The 23,725-nt window shown below is 42.1% G+C and overlaps 1 protein-coding gene across 3 annotated transcripts in view; it reads right to left on the reverse strand.

Moving 5' to 3' along the window:
* BARD1 (BRCA1 associated RING domain 1) overlaps window positions 1–16,892 on the reverse strand; it is an 88,994-nt gene extending 72,102 nt beyond the window's left edge. For all 3 annotated transcript variants that reach the window (XR_011254674.1, XM_069578279.1, XM_069578280.1), the window contains exons 1-2: window positions 16,517–16,892; window positions 2,448–2,504 (exon numbers count right to left, since the gene is read on the reverse strand). Coding sequence is in view for 2 of the 3 variants with exons in the window: in XM_069578279.1 (XP_069434380.1) it covers window positions 2,448–2,504; window positions 16,517–16,659 (200 nt within the window). In the remaining variant the exon portion in view is untranslated. The remainder of the gene's footprint in view (window positions 1–2,447; window positions 2,505–16,516) is intronic.
* Window positions 16,893–23,725: the final 6,833 nt, after the last annotated feature.

Consider the following 23,725-nt stretch of genomic DNA (forward strand, 5'->3'; position numbering starts at 1 on the left):
ATGACCATTTTCTCTTTTAAGATGGTTCTCATGCCTCTCTTACTCTTTCATTGGTTGTTTTAAATTACAGATCCCTTCAGAATCCAATTAAAGGTATGGTCACACACACGCCTTACATATAGACCCCTTCAGAATCCAATTAAAGGTATGGAACACACACATATACACATGCTTTACATACAATTTCAAGTTTGTTATGCTCTAGATGTGTAACTGATTTATTATATACAGTGAGTACAACCCCGAAATGAAGTAAATCTGCTTATTCCAGAGTGGAGGCAGGGAGCAGACAAATTTTAGACAGGCATTATGAGAGGCCTTTTGGAGGAAGTAATATTTGAGCTGAAATGCAACTGATGAAAAGCTAGCCTCACAAAAATCTGGCAGAAGTACAGTTCAGATGGAAAAATCAGTGAGTGCCAAAGTCCTGGGGCAGGAGTGAGTTTGACATGTTTAATGAACCAAAAGGAGATGGTGGCTGAACAGTGTGGTCCGAGAGGCAGTCAGAGACTCTGCCCTGTGCAGAGTCTTGTGGACCCCAGCGCAGAGTATTCTGATTGTAAAAGGAAACCACTGAATGATTTTAAGAGTGGTAATGATATGAATGTGATTCAGATTTTCAAAAGGTCACTCACAAGAATGTAGAAAATGGAGAAGGGGACCTGTTCTGAACGTCTTACAATAGGCCAGGGAGAGATCATGGCTTGGACAAAAGCATAAACAGGAAATAGAAAAGTGGGAAAATGAAAGACTTAGGGTACATTTTCAGGTGAAACTGAGAACTTCATGATAAGGGATAAGCAAGAAAAACAGCAGCCAGGTATGCCTGGTTTCTGCTTTGAGCAACTTTGGTACCATTTATTCCAACGGCACGGTTTACTGATATGAAGATTACCGAGGCAGAACAGGGTAAAGGCAAGGACGAGCAGCAGATCTGCTCTCAACATACCAAGCCTGGAATCCCACTTCATCATCCAAATGGAGTTATCAGGTAGGCAAGAGATACTCTTTCCTACCCCATCCTCCTGCCGGATGTGCCCCATGGAGCAGACCTATGTTTCTACATAGGAACAAAATCTGGACCCTAACCATAGCCGCCTCCCACAGTCCCCAGCACACCCAAGTGACACTGTAAATTACTTTCATATGTGCTTAAACTTCATATTGCAGTTTGCTCATGCCAGATAATCACAGTCATAACTTGAAATAATTAAAAGGTTGATTCAAAGGAGGATATATTAACCCTGTCTCACAGACAATTAAACTAAGACATTCACTCCTTTAATTGATTTCCTCTTGACTAAGAAATAAGATGAAATGAAAATCTAACATTCTAACCTCTCAGACAGGGCTTTAGTAGATAATTTCATAGCAACTGTTATGGCCTGAATTGTGTCCCCCCACAAAAAGATGCTTAAGTCTTAAACCCCAGGACCTGTGATCTTATCTGGAAACAAGGTCTTCGTAAATGATCTAGTGTAGATGAGATCATTAGGGTGAGCACCCTAATCCAATATAACCAACTGGTATTTTAATCTTATAAAAAGTGGACATTTGGACACAAAGAGGCTACTCTGGCCACCTGATGTGGACAGCCCACTCATTGGAAAAGACTCTAATAATGGAAAAGATTGAAGGTGGAAGGAGAAGAGGGCGACAGAAGATGAGATGGCTGGATGGCATCACCAATGCAAAGGGCATGAACTTGGGCAAACGCTGGGAAAAGGTGAGGGACAGGGAGGCCTAGCCTACTGCAATCCATGAAATTGCAGAGTCGGATACAACTTGGTGACTCAGCAACGGCAAAAGGCACACAAGGGAGACTGCCATGTGAACTTGCAGGCTAAGAGCAGAGTGATGTATCTCTAACAGGATCACTGCCAGAAACCAAAGACTTTCTACCAGAAGGCAGGAGAGAGGCATGCTAGATACTCCCTTACCTCCCTCAGAAGGGGCCAACCTCACTAACACCTCGCTATCAGACTTCTAGGCTCCACAACTGTGAGACAATAAATTTCTGTTGTTCTCAAAGTCACCTGGTTTTTGGCACCCTGTTATGGCAGCCTTCCGAAACTAATACAGTAAATGAAAAGAACTTAGGTTTCACAGTTTGTAGAGGCCTAGATTTAACATTAACTGGAAGAGCAAGAGAGGCATATTTGAATTATATAATAATTAATTTTCTCCCCATACTTAGTAAAGCTATTTTCTAAGCTTTGTACCTGTCAGTAAGTTATCCTCTTTGACCTTTTAGCTTCTGATTAGTAAATTAAGACAGATAAAAGGATCAAAAGGAGATAATGTACAGTAAGTCATTTTGCAGTCCATGAGAATTATACAACAGAAAGTAATACCAGTATCAACATGATCACGTGACTATTACCTCAGTAAAAAATACACTTACATTAAATGTGTGTGTCTATCTATCATAAGCCATCATTACTTACCTACAGAAGATGTGCTCACATCCGCCTAAGCACACAGGCTCCCTCAGAATATTAGTGCTGTTTGAAGAAAGAAAAATAATCAAGACTTAGGTCACTGTTAAACATTTTTTACCCAACATTTCACAAGTCCAAGACCCAACACTACTGTACTTGTTTCTCAAAACATAAGATATTACGGTCATATTCATTTGAAAGGCTGTAACTCCCTGATTAAATATTGCATCATCACACATCTGCTGAATTCAAATAGCAACTACCAAACTCAGGACAAACTGTAACACTTTTTATAATGCATATGCTGTGAAATCATAGAAAGAAGCAACTTTGCTCAATATCTCTGAACCTCTTTCAAGTAAAACCAACCACTGGCCACTTCTTTCAATTCATGATTCAAAGTGTAGACCATAAATCTCAAAAGGAGACTCACAAATAGAATGACTATACAGTGTAATGTCCAAACGAAAATACTTCTGAGAGTAAAGGGGAGTGATAACTGGATAGAACAGCAGGTGTGAACCAAGACTGTCGTAGAAAAACAGGACATCTGCTCCCCTTGACCATAAAAATTTATGGTTTCCCATTAAAAAAAAAAAAAAAACTGCTTTCCAGTTGTTGTCAAGTAGCCATCTATTTTTCACAGATGTCTTTTCAGAAATGCAGCAATTCTTTCTATTTACAGGAAATTGTTTTATTCTTTAAAGCAACTGGGAATAGGAATCATCAGGTTGGCAGTCTGCAGAAAATTAAGTATCCCCAGCATTGTCCATCAAAAAACACCTGCTAAATTTGATAATCCAAAGAAGGTAAAGCTACTTAACTAATAAACACAGATCAAGTCATTAGTCAGACGGCGTAATGTGGCAAGAAAAAACAGAAGTAAAGCTTTTTAAAAATGAACTTTTTTTGGCTTATTATACTAACCCTAGGACCTTTAGGTATTTACATCATTATTATCCAATTATCTCTGCACACATCTCACATACCAATAAAAATAGTTTCCTGTTTCTCGAAAGATCAAATGCATCACACTGCACATTTTAGTAGATATGAACATTAAAGTGAAATTGAGTTTTCAGCAAGAGTGCTAAAAACAGAGCACACCCACAATGTTATTCTCAAGATATTGAAAATGGTGCTCACTGACATTATAAAACCCATCACTTTTTAAAAACTCAGAATATCTGATTTCTCTATCACACTACATAGAACATAGTGATAAAAATATGACTTGTGCTGGCAACTGCTGGCAATTCAGATGATTTCTGCTACAATGCTCATGCTAGCCCTATAATTTCTGTTCATTATTTGAGCTACCAAACCTAACCTCTGACCTCCGAATAAGTGTGTTAAATTCTACTTCATTATAAGCTCTGCTTCTGAGATCTCAAGAGTGGTGTGACCAAAAGTCCTCTTATCATAATATCCCCCCTCTCTTCTACCCCATCACCCTGACCAAACCTCCACATTCAGGTTGCTCTCCATCTGGAGAGACTTCCATTCAGTATTAGCTGCTTGGATTCCCTACCAGCCCAGGTCACAGAGTTTTACCTGCTTCAGCACCATCTTCACCATCACCTCAATTCTACTAACCTCTCAGACACTCAAGAATGCCAATCTACAATGCTAGACAGGCCCCCCAGTCAGCTCTTTCTATGCCTGCACTCAGGCTCTGAATAACCACCATAAAAAGACAGAAATATATACAAACTTGTCTCTAAAACTCATCAGGTAGTTTCCTCACCGTTGTATCTCTACCAAAATGATGTAGTAGATGTTCTGTGCGTAAACAAACAAACGAATAGAATAGCAATGCCCAAGCTCTAAATCCCATTAATCTTACTGAAGCCAAACAGTGTGAGCTTTGTCCCACCAGATTTATTCCTACTTCCCCACCCTCCAGGTTCAGACTTGTCCTTGGATCCCTTATCTTCTCTGCTTTCTAAAACAGTCTATTCACATGACTATAGCCACCTTTCATCTTCTAGCTGCATCTAAACATCCAAAGTTAATCTCTCCTGCAACATAAAAAAAAAAAAAAACCTTTAGACTCTACCCTCCACTCTACCTTCTGCCCTACCTCTTCCCTTTCTTGTATATTTAAGATCTTAAATAAGGAATCTCACCAGCAAATCCTTCCCTGGCTTCCCTGGTGGCTCAGAGGTAAAGTGTCTCCCTCCAATACAGGAGACCCGGGCTTGATCCCTGAGTCTGGAAGATACCCTGGAGAAGGAAATGGTAACCCACTCCAGTATTCTTGCTGGAGAATCCCATGGACAGAGAAGCCTGGTAGGCTACAGTCCATGGGGTTGCAAAGAGTCGGACAGGACTGAGCGACTTCATCTCCACTTTCACTTTCACCAGCAAATCCAGGGCCCTTTATAGCAGCAGGGACTAGTTTTGTAGAGGGCAATTTTTCCATGCGCTAACTGGGGAGTAGGTGGGGTTTGAGGATGGTTCAAGAGCATTACAGTTATTGTGCATTTCATTTCTATTGTTTATTACATCAGCTCCATCTCTGATCATCAGGCGTTAGATCCTGGAGGTTGGGGACCCCTTAGCTAATCTGCCTTTTCTTCCTAGCTTTAACTCCCATCACTCTGTTCACACTGCTCACCAAAACACGTTTCGGTCCTCACTCTCCCCGACATCCCTGTGAAATAACATCAACCTCACGTTCTTTCCTGAAACCTTCCCTGAGTTTTAATTTTCTTAATTTGCTGAGTTCAATACTTCCTTAGCTGCTTCTTTTCCTATTTCTCAATGGAGGTGTACCCTCAGGATGCAGCCCACAGCCTTCTGGCTCTCTCTGCCAATACCTGACTCAATGACTTGATTCTATTTATAAACTTAAATTTCCTTCCTAAAATGACTCTGAATTTCTTGATCTACAGTTCTTACCCTTCACCCCAGCAACAAGATACTACAGTGCAATTAGCAATGAATCTAGCACTATGAATAACTGGTCAACTATAGTAATTATTTTAATTAATGACCTTGAAAATATTTTTTATTGCTGTTAATAAATGACAAGAGACACTGGAAGAGTGAATGAAAAGTACGTGCATGTGTGAGTTAGGGGAAGAAGCAGGGAGAGGAGTGTTATAGCCAAAGCTGGGAGTAGTTCAAAAGAATTCTCATGGAAGAGCTCAAAGAATAGATTCGCTACACAGAGGGTGACACTGATTTCTGTCAATAGTGAGACTTTCTCAAATGTCTAGAGCTTCGCTGAGAAGATGCTCTGGAATAAAAGAATTCTTATTACAACCAGACAATACCTATCAAAATTTTAAATGTGCCAAACTTTAACTCAACTATTCTACTGCCAGCAATTTATTTTTCAGATAATCTCAGATGCTTGCAAAACTGAAACTTCAAAATAGTAAAGATGTCTATCTAAACAAGACACCAAAAGCTTCCAGAGACTAAGATAAAATGTTAGATATATATACACACATATTTTTTAAAGAATTCAGAATAGTATAAGTCATCTCAAGGGAGACAACAAGCATTAGGTCTTCAGAGTAATGACTAAAAATTATTTTGTACTTTGAATACGATACACAGTCATCTTCCACAGTAGAAAGTTGATCACTGGTAATCAGAAAAGTCATCTTTCAGAGTAGGAAGTTAGGGAATTAGCAAATAATGTCCAAAACAGAAAAAAAAAAATCTAGAACTAGCAATAGAAACACATTTGGTCACGTGGAAGTTAAAGAATTAACAGATGAAAGAGGCTGTACCTGGAGTATAGAACTCAAAGGTGATAGGAATGAGGTGAAAGAATGTTTCATTACAGTAGTACAGTCTTTGTCCCACTGATTTTGTCAACCGTGTTCAGGCATAATTTCAATTTAAAAATTTTTAATGTAAAGACACATGGACAAGGACATTTACTCTAGGCGAAGTCTTGTGTTTATATAGCACAAGACTGAAAACTAAATTTCTACCAAGGAAATGGTTAAATAAATCATGACACATCTACCTGGTCACTGTATCCTCTCATCTGAGGTACAAAGTGCTTATATAAATAGAGAACCACTTAAGGGACACACAAGTAATTGATCACAGTGGGTTCTTGAAGAAGGTTCAGACTTACTTGTCATTCACTTAACAAATATTAAATGACTATATACTGTGTTAATTCATATACATGTATTACTTTCAGGTTTTAAAACACAGTTTTAAACAGTTCTTCACAATTTGGTTACTCCAAAGCAAAAACTGCTCTTATCACACCAGTCAGTGTCTGTTAACATTTCTCGAACACTTTAAGTCCAATGCCAAGCCCAGGACTGCTCAGACTGTACCCAGTTCCTCCTCTTCCAACACATTTTCCAAATACTCTCCAGGATGACAGAATAAAATGACACTAAACAAAGAAGCATAGAAACACTTGGAATTTTGTTTCCATACCATTCACTTCTGCAGAATCTGTACCCCGCAGCAGACACACACTGGACGCAAAGCTGACTGCATTATACTCCTTCCTAAGGGGCTTACTGATCTAGTTAGGTAGCTTTATAAGCCAAGTTAACATGTGTCTTAAGTACAAAATCTAAAGTTTCACACAGGGCATCAAGCGGGGGCTCTGGAAACCAATGTTGAAAACTAAGTATTTTGTATTTTATCTTCCTCATTGCTTTTTAAGTCTCCATATAGATCATAGTCCTACGGACAAGAAATCTTGACTTTCACTTTTTCTGAGCTCCCCAACACACCATTACCTACCTAGCATGGTGCCATGTGATTTCAATAAATCCTTAGTGCATGAATCAAGTGGAAGACTACATATAAAAATGCATTTATATTAGCAATTCTATTTTATCCTCACCCTGTATTTTGTCTGATATACAGGGGAAAAAAGCCAGAGGAATAAGAAAATACATTTGCATGGTAACAGGATTTCTGCACCTTGAAAATTCAGCTACTTTACTTTTTTCCATCTGCCGTCATACTTTTGTTACTTTACATGTAGTTGATTTAGAAAGACCTGTAATCAGAGGATTAAAACTAAGTGAAGAAATAAGTAGGGAAAACAGACTTTTTTTTTTAAAGGTCTTACTGACAGAAAATTTTCTTTGCAGAGAAGAAAAAGAAAGTAAATTCAGTTGAGATCACAATACTGAGGCAGACCTATTTCTGAACTGAACTGGTCCCTAAATTTCCATGAGATATCAACTGCTATTTAGTATTAGGCAAGATAGCAGAAGGAAATGGCAACCCACTCCAGTACTCTTGCCTGGAAAATTTCATGGACAGAGGAGCCTTGTAGGCTACAGTCCATGGGGTCGCAAAGAGTCAGACACGACTGAGCAACTTCACTCACTCACTCACTCACTCAAGATAGCTACTGGGCTTCCCTGGTGGCTCAGTGGTAAAGAATCCGCCTGCCAAGTAGGAGACTTGGGTTCAATTCCTGGGTCTGGAAGATGCCCTGGAGGAGAAAATGGCAACCTACTCCAGCATTCTTGCCTGGGAAATTCCACGGACAGAGGAGCCTGGAGGGCTTCTGTCAATGGGGTTGCAAAAGAGCTAGACCTGATTTAGCTCATTTAGACAGCTACTACAGTGCTCAAGCATTTCAGAAAATCCCCATGCTCTTTTAAGCATGGACCAACACACTTACCAAAATGCAAAGGCTCACCAAGTGAACTATACAATCTGGGTTTTTTTCTTAAGGGGAAAAAAGCAAAATTGTTAGCAAATAAAGGAATATGGACAATGACAGGAAAGCATATTATTTTGCACAGTTATTCTGTATGTCAGATTCAAGTAAATCACAGGGAAAAATAATAATTCATGTCTAATTATTCAGTTCAGTCACTCAGTTGTCCGACTCTTTGTGACCCCATGGACTACAGCACACCAGGCCTCCAGGCCCATCACCAACTCCCGGAGCTTACTCAAACTCATGTCCATTGGGTCGGTCATGCCACCCAATCATCTCATCCTCTGTTGTCCCCTTCTCCTCCCGCCTTCAATCTTTCCCAGCATCAAGGTCTTTTCATTTTCTTTTTTTTTTTCATCAAGGTCTTTTCAAATGGGTCAGTTATTCGCATCAGGTGGCCACGGTATTGGAGTTTCAGCTTCAGCATCAGTCCTTCCAATAAATAATCAGGAATGATTTCCTTTAGGATGGACATGGACAGAATGGATCCCCTTGCAGTCCAAGGGACTCTCAAGAGTCTTCTCCAACACCACAATTGAAAAGCATCAATTCTTCGATGCTCAGCTTTCTTTACAGTCCAACTCTCACATCCATATATGACTACTGGAAAAACCACAGCTTCGACTAGATAAGACCTTTGCTGGCAAAGTAATGTCTCTGCTTTTTAATATACTGTCTAGGTTGGTCTTAACTTTTCTTCCAAGGAGCAAGCATCTTTTAATTTCATGGCTCCAGTCACCATCTGCAGTGATTTTGGAGCCCCCAAAAATAAAGTCTCTCACAGTTTCCACTGTTTCACCATCTATTTCCCATGAAGTGATGAGACCAGATGCCATGATCTTTGTTTACTGAATGCTGAGTTTCAAGCCAACTTTTTCACTCTCCTGTTTCACTTTCATCAAGAGGCTCTTTAGTTCTTCGCTTTCTGCCGTAAGTGTTGTCATCTGCATATCTAATTATTTAGTGTCAATAAATATTGAATAAATCAGTGAGTCAAACATGAAAGGGGTTAATAGAATTCTATACCCTAATGTCTAATAGAATAGAATCTACTATTAGGAGACAGATAAGCCACAGAGAATATTATGTATATCCAACTCAAATAGTTTCGGTTATTCTGTCTTCCGATATATTCCCTATCAAAGCAAAACAGTATCTAAGTAACCACTGATACTCCTGTTCTTAAAGCATCACTTTCCCTACCAGGTGGCTCAGACGGTAAGCATCTGTCTGCAATGCGGGAGACCCAGGTTCAATTCCTGGGTCAGGAAGATCTCCTGGAGAAGGAAATGGCTACCCCAGTATTCTTGCCTGGAAAATCCCACGGACAGAGGAACCTGGTAGGCTACAGTCCACGGGGTTGCAAAGAGTCGGACACAAGTCAAGTCAACTTCACTTCACTTCACTGCTTTCACCTACCTGATGTTCATATACTGAGTTTTAAGGCTTGCTGCTGCTGCTGCTGCTGCTAAGTCGCCTCAGTCGTGTCCGACTCTGTGCGACCCCATAGACAGCAGCCTACCAGGCTTCCCCGTCCCTGGGATTCTCCAGGCAAGAACACTGGAGTGGGTTGCCATTTCCTTCTGCAGTGCATGAAAGTGAAAAGTGAAAGGGAAAGCACTCAGTCGTGTCTGACTCTGTGCGACCCCATAGACGGCAGCCCACCAGGCTCCCCCATCCATGGGATTTTCCAGGCAAGAGTACTAGAGTGGGTTCTCTGGAGTTTTAAGGCTTAGACACAGGTATTCACCTTTGATAGATGAAGTATTCCAGCCACATCAGTAAACAAGGATCACAGTCATCAGTGATTTCAACCCTGAATGTCTGAGCCTGAAGGGCAATCAGGAAGGAAAACAATACCTCCAATCCAGCAGTTAGTAGCCTGCAGCCATTCCCTACAGGGAGCCCAGATGCTACTGGCCCCAAATAGCTGAGATGCCTCTGAAAGGAATGTCTTCTGTGAGCCCAGACCTGCATCTTCCCAAACACAGAAAAGTGCTAAATTCCTTAACCTGAGATATCTGATTTTAATTCACAAAAATGCTTTTGATATTCAGACTACCCACCTTTTGTTGCAAACTTCTATGTAAACTGACTCCTCCCAGCCCCCAAGCAATACCCTCAGGGTTACCTGACAAGCTGTCTCCAGTGCTTGAAGTCCTAAAAATTCCCACTGAATAAAACATAACTCAAATTCTAGGTTGTGACTATTTTTTAAGTCGACATTTTTATACCCTCTTTCCCACTTACTTCCGGGAGTATGCTTTCGATTGCCATGTATTTGCTGATAACTTTCAAATTTGCACTGAGCCTGAAACTCTCCTCAGCCTCAGACCTGCATAACAGTAACTTCACTTGCAAGACCATCTCCTCTGCTACAGAGGTCAGTAACTAAAAGATGCTCAATGTCTCTGGTAAGTTTCCCCAGCAGTCACAAGCCCTATATAACACCAGGTCTGTGTAGCCTGTAACAGGACTGTGCATGTCTTGGTTCTAGCTCTAAATCCACAGGGGAAAGACCTGCACCTTTACATCTGCCCTGAAGCCTTGTTGTTGTTTCGTTCAGTTGCTAACTCCTGTCCAGCTCTTTGCAACCCTATGGGACTGCAGCACGCCAGGCTTCCCTGTCCATCACTAACTCCCTCAAACCCATGTCCATCGAGTCTGTTATGCCATCCAACCATCTTATACTCTGTTGTCCTCTTCTCCTCCTGCCCTCAATCTTGCCCAGCATCAGGGTCTTTTCCAATGATTGGGCTCTTTGGATCAGATGGCCAAAGTATTGGAGCTTCAGCTTCAGCATCGGTCCTCCCAATGAATATTCAGGACTGACTTCCTTTAGGATTGACTGGTTTGATCTCCCTGCAGTCCAAGGGACTCTCAAGAGTCTTCTCCAGCACCACAGTTCAAAAGCATCAATTCTTCAGCTTTCAGCCTTCCTTATGGTCCAACTCTCACATCTGTACATGACCACTGGAAAAACCATAGCTTTGACTATACAGACCTTTGTCGGCAAAGTAATGTCTCTGCTTTTTAATGTGCTGTCTAGGTTTGTCACAGCTTTTCTTTCAAGGAGCAAGCATCTTTTAATTTCATAACTGCAGTCACTGTCTGCAGTGATTTGGGATGCCCAAGAAAATAAAGTCTGTCACTGTCTCCATTGTTTCTCCATCTATTTGCCATGAAATGATGGGACCGGATGTGATGATGAAGCCTTAGTCACTGTTTACTATGGGTAATTATCCCCCAGGAACCTATGGAGGATTCCTGGCATTTCAAATGAACTGACCAGGTCCTCTGGTACTCCCACCTGCAATGTAATCTTAACCTAGATGCTTTAATATCTTAATTTAACAAACACTAAGAAACTATATGTCCAACACTGTGGCAAATGTGGACCTACCCTTCTGAAATGTGTAGTATCAGTGAAAGAGAAAGGTGCCACATCAAAGAAACCAAAAGGCCACAGAAGTAAATAAATCCCACAATTTGGAGGACATGATACAATGGTCTGTGCCTTTTTCTATGTGTATATCTAACTTAACTAAAAAGTTTTAAATGATATTTTGCATCCAAAACATGCTAATAATTCCAGAATCTGAGAACAGGAAAGAGTTCGAAAAATCAAGTCATCCATTTTCCTCGTTTTACTTAGGAGGATGCCAGAGTCCAGGGAAAGTTACACAAGTGGCTCTCCTTAGGGAGTAACAATGCTTCTAATCTAGGATCTGACCTTGTCCTAACTGTGCCCACCTGACTCACTCCCTTCCTATTCTATATAATTTTCCGCATATTTTCATGTGCTATAATCTTCTATCTGGATCCACCTATAAAAATCTATCTAAACCCCAATTCAAAAGCAAAGGAAGCTTTCCTCCATTAGCCCTGCACAAGTATTCATTTCTGCATCCCCTAATTTACCCTGGATTGTGTGTTGCTGCTGCTGCTAAGTCACTTCAGTCCTGTCCGACTCTGTGTGACCCCATAGATGGCAGCCCACCAGGCTCCCCCGTCCCTGGGATTCTCCAGGCAAGAACAGTGGAATGGGTTGCCATTTCCTTCTCCAAAGCATGAAAGTGAAAAGTAAAAGTGAAGTCGCTCAGTCGTGTCCGACCCTCAGCGACCCCATGGACTACAGCCTACCAGGCTCCTCCGTCCATGGGATTTTCCAGGCAGGAGTACTGGAGTGGGGTGCCATTGCCTTCTCCTGGATTGTGTGTTAGGGTAACACATTTCACCTCTTACAGCTCAAGATACCCTCCTTGAGGGTGGAAAGCCTCAGGGCATCAGAACACACAGGTGCCTCCTGGTTGCTCATTGTCCTAACAAAGAAGGCAATAATCATCCCATCAAAGGATAGATGGCCTGTAAAAACGCCTCTGAACAATCAGAACTAATGAAGAAAGACAAATTCCTGATGCTGGCATCAGGAATTCTATCCTTTATTTTACAAGCATCCATATAGCAATTCAAACAGAATACACACTGCTCTGAGTACCTTATAAATATTAACTCATTTAATTCCCTTAACAAACTTACAAAGTAAAAACTACTAACTCATCTCACAGATGAAGAAAAGGAAATATATAAAGATGAAATAATTTGTCCAAAATCGCTGAGCCAGGATTTGAAGCTAGGATCCAAAATCCATTCTCTTAACCACTAAGCTATGCAACTTCAAAACAATGTCAATCACCTTTACTATTAATAAAATGACCAGAGATAATTTAGAAAAATAAAATCACCTATCTTAAAAAACACAAAACTACATTTTTACTTTTTACTAAAAGTTGACTTAAAAAAATCATTAGAATAAGGACCTAATAAAGACCTACAGTATAACACAGAGAATATTCAATATCAATAGTTTATGGTAATAAACCATAATGGAAAATATGAAAAAATGTACTTATATTTACTGAATCACTTTGCCGTACACCAGACAATAACACAACACGTTGTAAATCAACTACACTTCAATTTTTTTTAAAGTCACTAGAATTTCAAAAATTGTGGTAGATGCTAAACTCCAACCCCCACCAAAAAAATAGATCAAGAGGTATCTAATTATTTTATCTCACAAAACAGTGTCAAATGACACCTGGGCTTTCACACTACATTTCCTAATTCCTGCTTCCTTTAGGAACACATTATTCTCATGCTTTCTGTCAGCCTCTCAAACGACAGTCTTCCTGTTGCATTTTTGCAAATCTTTAAATAGCTACTATTTGGTTGTGAAGCACGCACTTAACACAAATGTCACATCTGGCCTCTTGAACAATTTCATCAGCTTCGCCTTGAAGTCATACTCCTGTTAAAGGTCAAGAAAGGATGCCCTGTAATGTAGCCAATCCACCCTCACCCACCAGTAATGCTTGCTCCAAAACAGATATAATGTTCTACACAGGACAGGTGACAGCTGGGAACGGGAGATGGATAACAGCTGCAAGCTGAATGTGAGGGTAATTGGGGTAATCACTAGCCCACTGAGTAAAACTGTGAAGCTCTATAAAAAGGACATACTGACACACAATTGCAGATAATATGACTTTGTTTTGAATGATGGGTAGCAAAAGCAAGAAACAGGGCATCCTGAGTTGCTCCTTTCAAGCTATGATACAGCCACTAAGCAAAGCATAAGTGGGAAGACTGGGCTGGTTTTCTTCCATACTTTACTCGCCACAGACAATGTCAAATGTGCAGTGACAGGAAGAGGAACACTAATCATTTCTAAACACTAAACCCTATCTGATGCTAAATTTTCCATCAAAAAGGATTTTTTAACCTTAAGATGTTTTAAAATAGTTTTGCAAACTATTGCCTATGCACCAAATCAAGCCTATTTTTGTACAGCCTTTGAGCTAAGAACTTTTTTATGTTTTTAATTGATGCTTTTGAAGTGTGGTGTTGGAGAAGACACTTGAGAGGCCCTTGGACTAAAGGAGATCCAACCAGTCCATTATAAAGGAGATCAGTCCTGGGTGTTCTTTCGAAGGAATGATGCTAAAGTTGAAACTCCAGTACTTTGGCCACCTCATGCGAATTGCTGACTCATTGGGAAAGACTCTGATGTTGGGAGGGATTGGGGGCAGGAGGAAAAGGGGATGACAGAGAATGAGATGGCTAGATGGCATCACTGACTCGATGGATGTGAGTTTGAGTGAACTCTGGGAGTTGGTGATGGATAGGGAGGCCTGGTGTGCTGCAATTCATGGAGTCGCAAAGAGTTGGACACAACTGAGCGACTGAACTGAGCTAAGAATTTTTTTACGTTTTTAAGGGTTGTAAAAAACAAAAGAACATTGTGTGGCCAGCAAAGCCTTAAATATATACCATATGACCCTTAGAGAGTTTGCAGAGCCCTATGTTAAAATAAGCACAAAAGGAATAGCTAAGATTTAGTTAATCCATCAGTGGTTCACATATTAATTTTGTGCTTTCAATCACTGGAGTTAAATATTATTAACCATGCGGGATGAGTTGTATTAAAAATCTAGACCTAGTTACCGATGTCTACTTTCAGTTTTTTTTGGCTCTTATTGTTTGCTCACTTTAATAAAACTGGAAAAATACTGGTAGGGGATAAAACTGAAACTGGCCTTATTAGATTTTAGGACAATCTATAGATTATTCCTATAGATTACCTCTTTTGTCCACCTTCCTCCCACACCATTCAGCAAGCAGACTGTATTTTTGTATGTTTAAGACACTTGTTGTAGGACTTCCCTGATGTCCAGTGGTTAAGAATCTGCCTTGCAATGCAGGGAATGTGGTTCCGTCCCTGGTTGGATAGCTAATATCCCATAAGTTTTGCAGAAACTAAGCCCACAAGTGACTCAGCTACTGACCCCATGTGCCGCCAAGGAAAGATCTCTCACATAACAAAACGAAAAAAGAAAAAGGTCCCACATGAAGCAACTAAGACCGAGTGTAGCCAAAAAAAAAAAAAAAGACAACTATTGTCAATCACTTGTTCTATGATAATCACAATGACCACCCCAACAGTTGAACTCTACTATCTAATGAAGCAACATGTTGCTACCCTCGCGCCTTCCATACTGAAATGTACCATCTTAATGTCTAACTTTCATTGACTTTTAAAGGTGTTACTACAGTTGCCTCTGTTTTAACAGCTGGAAGAGCCAGTTTGTTTGAAATTTTTTATTCTCAGATGGATGACCTGTGAGCTATGGGAAAACACACACAATCAGAATGTCTTCATATACAAACACGCCACTTTTCTAGTGTCACGATGTCATTTCATCACAAGTTTTAAAGTTTTTGAAAACAAAATATAAGTACAAAATTCTGACAGTTAAGTCCTTTCAGTTTGAAAAAGTTGCTATATTACTTATGCTTTCTGTACAACTAAGTTCTGCAAGTTGGAAATCACAGTGAGAAAACAAAGTCCAAAAAAGAAATATGATAGAACAGTCACAAGCAGGGAGAAAAGCTGCCAAAGTGATAGTGATGCAGAAATACTGAGCTGTGCACACAGCAGGGGCTCAATAAATGATTTTTGAGCAGGAAAAGTGAGATAAACCCTTTTCTGGTTTTATAAACCTTCTTGACCTCTATATTAGGAGAAGCTACAGGAAAAGGAGAAGCAAGGAGTACCAGTCATAAAAATGATGGAATGAAAACCTTGAAAGTATTCCCATGGTGTCTAACAGTATGAAGGAAAACAAGCAAAAGTTAATAACACACAGCATCTCTAGGAGCTGGAATCCCAAGCCACACAGTCTTTGATCAAACCAAGGAAATGTGGAATTGAATGCGCAATTGGCAGTGTCCATTACACTGGCATCTTCAATCGCCAACAAGGGTACCCAAAACTCCCCCTCCCCAAACAAGGCTGCGACGGAGAACTGATCAAAGGAGCCAGTTCAGCAAAGCGACTGCTGCTTTATATTTAGGGGGCCTCTTCAAACCTTACAGCCCTGGGCCTAAGGTTTTGAAATTACCCTGGACACAAGAACCAGGGGCAAGGTGAACAGTGCAGATGCCTCAGCCCTACCGATTCAAACTGTGCAGGCGGGAACTGGGATCCTCCTCTTTAGCCACACCTCTAGACTCTTTTGCCCGCTAAAGTTCAAAAACTACCATCTTAGATGGTGTTTGGTGCAACTGAAAGGCAGAAAGTCGCCCGAAAAGGATTGAATGGGGGCCAGAAAGAACGAACACCAGATCCCTGTTGCTGTTCAGTCGTAAGTCGTGTGGAACTCTTTGAGACCCCCTAGACTGCAGCAGGCCAGATCCCTGGGCATGTATTAACACTACTCGCCCGCCCAAATAGGGGGCGGGAAGGGAAGCGGGAATTAAAGGAGGAAATCGGAGGTTTGAGGAGACCCCTGGCCGCGCTGCGGCCCTCCCGGAAGCCCCCTCGAGAATCGGTCTTTACCAGCGTGAGCAGCGCAGCAGCTTCTCCAGCCGGTCAAGCGCGGCTCGGCTGTGGGCCCAGGCCCCGAGACCTGCCGGCTTCATGGCGGGCGCAGGATGAGACTGGTTCCCAGAGCGGACCCTCGGCTGCCGGTTCCCCTGCATCGCCCCGCCCTCGCGGAGTAGGCTCCTCCGAAGGCGGGAGGCTGAGAGAACTCGGGCAACCTCCGAAACACCGGAGACCGGCGACCCGACTCCTCGCCCCCAGCCCAAGCAGTTCCTAGGTCTGGGCCAGCGGGACGCCAAGGGGGCGGGGCGCGCGGGATGGGCGGGGCGCGCGGGGTGGGCGGAGCAAGGCCGAAACGCGCCAAAAGTAGGGGCACGCTAGCTGGTGGGGCGGGGCCTAGACAGGGGGAGCGGCCGCCGCAGAACCCTTGTGTTGGAGGGAAAGGGGGCGGGGCCACAGGCTGTCTGGAGGGATAAATGCAAAAAACTGACGATTCTAAGGAACTTTCACTGAATTTAATCAATGGAAAGTCACAAGCCGAGAAGTTTTAAGTATTATCTATGTTGCTCGTTCAGTCGTGTCTGACTCTTTGCAACCCCTGTGGACTGTAGCCCGCCAGGCTCCTCTGTCCATGGGATTTTCCAGGCAAGATAACTGGAGTGCGTTGCCATGCCCTCCTCCAGGGAATCTTCCGGACCCAGGGATGGAACCTGGGTCTCCTTATTGGCAGGCGAATTCTTTACCGTCTGAGCCACCAGGGAAGCCCTATAAGGAGTGCTATTTCGACAGCTGCTTTGTTTGGAAAAGCTTTGCTGTGACACTGAAGATGCCACTCTTGATTCCTAAGAAAGTATCTTTATTTTCTTTCCCTACTTCCTCTTTCACCCCCACCCTCACGCTTTTCTGTGATCGCCATATATATAGACAGACTCCCCCGGTGGCTCAGAGGGTAAAGCGTCCACCTGCAATGCGAGAGACCTGGGTTCCATCCCCGGGTCGGGAAAATCCCTGGAGAAGGAACTCCACTACTGTTGCCTGGAAAATTCCACGGACAGAGGAGCCTGTTAGGCTACAGCCCATGGGATTGTAAAGAATCGCACACGACTGAGCAACTTCACTTAGATATACCCAGACACTAACTACTACTCACCCCTTCAACCCGCCCCCATCCACTCCACTGCCAAATCTTTGCATTTTTCCCCCCTAACTTACTCGCAAATTTTCCCATTTCTATCGTCACAACAGGTCCAGTTGTATCATTTTGTATCATAGCCTAGATTTTCCCCATCACCTTCTAGCTGATTCCCCAGTGTCCCCCCAAGTCCCCTTCAATTTTTAAGCTACACTGCAACTGTCTAAAACATTTCCAAATAAACCCATGGTTAGTAGAAGTGGAAGGAGAAAACTAAAGATTTTAACCGACCTACGATAGCACGAGAAACTAAGCACACACACACACACATATGTATGTATATAAATTATGTGCTTAGTCACTCAGTCCTGTCGGACTCTTTGCGTCCCCATGGATTGTAGCCCACCAGGCTCCTCTGTCCATAGGATTCTCCAGGCAAGAATACTGGAGTGGGTAGCCAGGCTCTCCCCCAGGGGAATCTTCCCAACCCAGGGATCGGACCCAGGTCTCCCACATTGAAGGTGGATTCTTTACAGTCTGAACCACCAGGGAAGCCATATAAATTATATTGAAATATATATTATTCATATGTTTCTATTTATATAAAAGTATATATTTACATTTTTATATGTTATAAATTTCAAAAATTTTATAAGGATATTCTTTTTACAGTAATTTTTTCCATTGTGGCCTAAAACATTTATTAATATACCCTGGAAGAGCATATGGCAACCCATTCCAGTTTTCTTGCTGGGATAATCCCATAGGCAGAGGAGCCTGGTGGGCTGCAGTCCACGAGGGTGCACAATCAAGCACAAGTGAGCAATTGAGCATGCATTTATTAATACATTTAAGTTCAGGGGTAGCCAAGAAGTTAATCCTTGATTTTTAACCCTGTTAAGCCATTGTTTACAATTTGCAGACAAAACAAGCTTTCAGTTCAGTTCAGTCGCTCAGTCGTGTCCAACTCTTTGCAACCCCATGAATCACAGCATGCCAGGCCTCCCTGTCCATCTCCAACTCCCAGAGTCCACCCAAACCCATGTCCATCGAGTTGGTGATGCCATCCAACCATCTAATCCTCTGGTCTTCCCCTTCTCCTCCTGCCCCCAATCCCTCACAGCATCAGGGTCTTTTCAAATGCGTCAGCTCTCTGCATCAGGTAACGGAAGTACTGGAGTTTCAGCTTCAACATCAGTCCCTCCAATGAATACCCAGGATTGATCTTCTTTAGGATGGACTGGGTGGATCTCCTTGCAATCCACAGGACTCTCAAAAGTCTTCTCCAACACCACAGTTCAAAAGCATCAATTCTTCAGTGCTCAGCTTTCTTCACAGTCCAACTCTCACATCCATACATGACTACTGGAAAAACCATAGATGGACCTTTGTGGGCAAGGTAATGTCTCTGCTTTTTAATATGCTGTCTAGGTTGGTCATAACTTTCCTTCCAAAGAGCAAGCATCTTCTTTTAATTTCATGGCTGCAATCACCATCTGCAGTGATTTTGGAGCCCCCAAAAATAAAGTCAGCCACTGCGTCCACTGTTTTCCCTGTCTATCTGCCATGACCTTAGTTTTCTGAATGTTGAGCTTTAAGCCAACTTTTTCACTCTCCTCTTTCACTTTCATCAAGAGGCTCTTTAGTTCTTCTTGGCTTTCTCCCATAAGGGTGGTGTCATCTGCATATCTGAGGTTATTGATATTTCTCCCTGCAATCTTGATTCCAGCTTGTGCTTCCTCCAGCCCAGTGTTTCTCGTGATGTACTCTGCATAGAAGTTAAATAAGCAAGGTGACAATATACAGCCTTGACGTACTCCTTTTCCTATTTGGAACCAGTCTGTTGTTCCATGTCTGGTTCTAACTGTTGCTTCCTGACCTGCATACAGGTTTCTCAAGAGGCAGGTCAGGTGGTCTCATATTCCCATCTCTTTCAGAATTTTCCACAGTTTATTGTTTAGCAAACTTAAAATGTTAAATGAACTTAGAGAATTAGTTGGCAATTTCAGGAGCCAGTCTTTTTTTATCATAATTTTAAAAATTTTAATGAAGTATAGTTGATTTACAATGTTGTATTAATTTCATCTGTGGCTTCCCTGGTGACTCAGAAGATAAAGCTCTGCCTGTCATTCAGGAGACCCAGGTTTGAACCCTGGGTCAGGAACATCCCCTGGAGAAGGGAATGGCTATCCACTCCAGTATTCTTGCCTGGAGACTTCCATGGACAGAGGAACTTGGCAGCTCCAGTCCATGAGGTGGAAAAGAGTTGGACACAACTGTGGAACACAGTTGGAAAGACAATGACACTTTCCACACTTTTCATAATATATATATGTATATATTCTTTTTTATGTTCTTTTCCATTATGGTTTATCACAGGATACTGAATATAATGCCCTGTGCCATGAAGTAGGACCTTATTGTTTATTCATTCTATATGTAATAGTTTGGAAAAGTCTCAGTCCCTCCCCGCAAACCCCCTCCCCCTTGGGATCCACAAGTCTGTTTTTAATGTCTGTTTCTGTTTCATTTATGTTGTACTTTAGATTACAGAAAGTGTTATCATATGATATTTGTCTCTTTCTGACTTCACTTAGTTGATAATCTCTAGATCTTTCCATGCTGCTGCTAATGGTGTTATTGCTTTTTTATGGCTGAATGGTATTCCATTGTAGATACATACAAGGCTGTCTTTTTCCATGCATCTCAGACAGCCCTACTTCTAATCCCACTTCCTCTACTGAATAATTGTGTGATTTACACTAAGTCTTAAGTTCTCTGAGCATTTGTTTCCTTACTCGCAAAATAGGGATTTATCCTGTAGATTTGCCAGATTATTAAATACAATAAATGTAAAATCGCCTACATCATAAGTACCCAAAACCAATGTGAAGATGACTGGTACTGTGAATGCTTTACTTATCCTAAAACACATTGAATACTTTTATCAGATGCCTTTTATTTTTTATCAGGGCATACTTTACTTTGTGATCAGCGTAAATGAAAATTTCACATTTTGGTCAAATGCTTTGAGAACCAAATAATTGTTACTGGTCTACTCATAGTGCTATTAAGTAAATTATGATGCAGGTGCAATGAGTTCTTTCTCCTATTTGTTTCCTTTTTCCTTCCCTCTACCACTGCTTCATAGGTCTTCCCCAGTGGCTCAGTCAGGAAAGAATCTTCCAGGAATGCAGGAGATTACCTGCAATGTAAGAGGTTCAATCTCTGAGTCAGGAAGATCCCCAGGAGAAGGAAGACAACCCACTCCGGTATTCTTGCTTGGGAAATCCCATGGACAGAGGAGTCTGGAGGGCTACAGTCCATGTGATCACAAGAGTTGGACACAACTTAGTGACTAAACCACCACCACTGCTCCAATACCTCCCACCCCCTAACCTCACAAAATTCTTGGCAGCTGTTTTGTGGTGGCCACAGTTAACTGGTCAAAAGAATAGGCAGTTATTCTTCCATCAGCCACTTCCCCTTCCATTCCCTTACTCCCAACCCCGCAGTGCTGCAGTTCAGCTGGCTGATGCTTAGCTTTTAGTTGAGATGGGATATGTGTTTTTAAACCAACTCTTCCTCCCAGCCCTGGATCCTGAATTTCAAGAGCCGGTTCTTTCTCACACGTCCACTGGGCGTGCAGGTAAAAAGATGAGCAACATTTCAGGATTAGGTCCATGAACAATGTGTGAAATCCTGAAATTCTGCTCCTAAAGAAAACCTCCCCTGGGAAATCTAGTCCACATATAGGATTCCAGTGGAGTTTTAGCTTAGGGCATTAACAATATCCCTTCTCTGCTTTAAAAGGGCAAAATGGTATCTTCACATCACTTCATGGCAAATAGACAGAGAAATAAAGGAAACAGTGACAGATTTTATTTTCTTGGGCTTCAAAATCACTGCAGACTCTGACTGCAGCCATGAAATTAAAAGATGCTTGCTCCTTGGAAGAAAAGCTATGACAAACCTAAATGAAACCTGCTGCTGCTGCTGCTAAGTCACTTCAGTCGTGTCTGACTCTGTGTGACCCCATAGACTGCAGCCCACCAGGCTCCCCCGTCCCAGGGATTCTCCAGGCAAGAACAATGGAGTGGGTTGCCATTTCCTTCTCCAATGCATGAAAATGAAAAGTGAAAGTGAAGTCGTTCAGTCGTGTCCGACTCTTAGTGGCCCCATGGACTACAGCCTACCAGGCTCCTTTGGCCATGGGATTCTCCAGGCAAGAGTACTGTAGCAGGGTGCCATTGCCTTCTCCGAAATGAAAACCTAAATGGCCTATTAATGGAGAAGGCAATGGCACTCCACTCCAGTACTCTTGCCTGGAGCCTGGTGGGCTGCAGTCCATGGGGTCCACAGAGTCAGACACAACTGAAGCAACTTAGCAGCAGCAGCAGCAGCAGATGGCGTATTAAACAGCAGAGACATCACTTTGCTGACAAAGGTCTGTATAGCCAAAGCTATGGTTTTCCCAGTAGTCATGCACAGATGTAAAATTTGGACCATAGAGAAATCTGAGTGGCAAATAATTGAAGTTTTTTAGTTGTGGTGCTAGAAAAGACAAGGAGTCCCTTGGACGCAAAGAGATCAAACCAGTCAATCCAAAAGGAAATCAACCCTGAATATTCATTGGAAGGACTGATGCTGAAGCTGAAACTCTAATACTTTGGCCACTTGATGCGAAGAGGCAACTCATTACAAAAGACCCTGATGCTGGGAAAGACTGAGGGCAGGAGGAGAAAGGGACGACAGAAGATGAGATGGTTGGAGGGCATCACCAACTCAATGGACCCGAGTTTGAGCAAACTCCGGGAGATGTGAAGGACAGGGGAGCCTAGCATGCTGCAGGCCATGGAATCACAGAGTCAGACACAACTTAGCAACTGAACAACAAAATAGTATCTTATGTCCCTTTCTGTTTCCCTGCAAGGACCTCCTGAATCCTTGAGTTCAGGTTTGCTGCTTCATTTCACTCCTAGTCTTTGGTTCTCTTCTTCCAATTAAGCATTATTTCCCAGAACATTAGACTCTTCCAAAATTATTCATCCTACCCCAGTGTAACACTCTGGTACCAGTAGAGGTAATCTGAATGATACAAATTGGCTTGCTCTAGCCTACTTACCCATTCTGCTCTCTCCATGCCCACCCCCTCCTCACTGTGACTATCATCTATAATTCTACTTTGGGCTTCCCAAGTGGCACAGTGCCAAGGAACCTGCCTGCCAACATAGGAGACACGAGAGACATAGGTTTCATCCCTAGGTTGGGAAGATCCCCTGGAGTAAGAAATGGCAACCCACTTCAGTATTCTTGCCTAGAGAATCCTATGGACAGAGAAGCCTCAAAGAGTGAGACTGAGCACAAGCATGAATTCTACTTTATTCCAAATAGGCTTCCCCTGTGGCTCACCTGGTAAAGAATCTTCCTGCAATGTGGGAGACCTGGGTTCAATCCTTGGGCTGGAAGATCCCCTGGAGAAGGGAAAGGCTACCCACTCCAGTATTCTGGCCTGGGGAATTCCATGAACTGTAGAGTCCATGGGCTCACAAAGTGTCGGACATGACTGAACCACTTTTACTTATTCCAAAGGCATCTTGTGGCTGGACCTCTTTCCCAATATTCAGGCTCAGTATAACCATTTGTTGAAAACAGTCTAAATGCTAATTTGTTTGTTGTGTTTGCAGTATTTTACAAATAGTAAATTCCCCATATTCATTCAGATGAACATATATAACAAGCAAAATGGGAGAAGCATAATACCCAGACTCTCAGCCCATGGAATGTAAGCTATCCCACAAATTTAGCACGTACACTAGTTCTTCTCTGGCCTTTAATTATGATGTCATGCAGTGAACTCACCACCTCAGTTCTTTTGAGCACTTTCTCCTTGACAGATATAAATTTTGTTTTCAAGGACCTCTATGAAACCTTGAGCTCCCCCCAGAAAATGCAGTTTGAAAACAATTGACAAAGAACAATTGAATGTGGTAACTGATGGAGTAGAACAAACCTCCCCCGCATCTAGGAGGGTGGTGTCTTCTCTCTACCTATAACTGAGCCAGCCTTCCTATGATGTGAAAATGCCATTA

This window comes from Ovis canadensis, chromosome 2 (genome assembly GCF_042477335.2).
Source record: "Ovis canadensis isolate MfBH-ARS-UI-01 breed Bighorn chromosome 2, ARS-UI_OviCan_v2, whole genome shotgun sequence".
Lineage (NCBI taxonomy): Eukaryota > Metazoa > Chordata > Mammalia > Artiodactyla > Bovidae > Ovis > Ovis canadensis.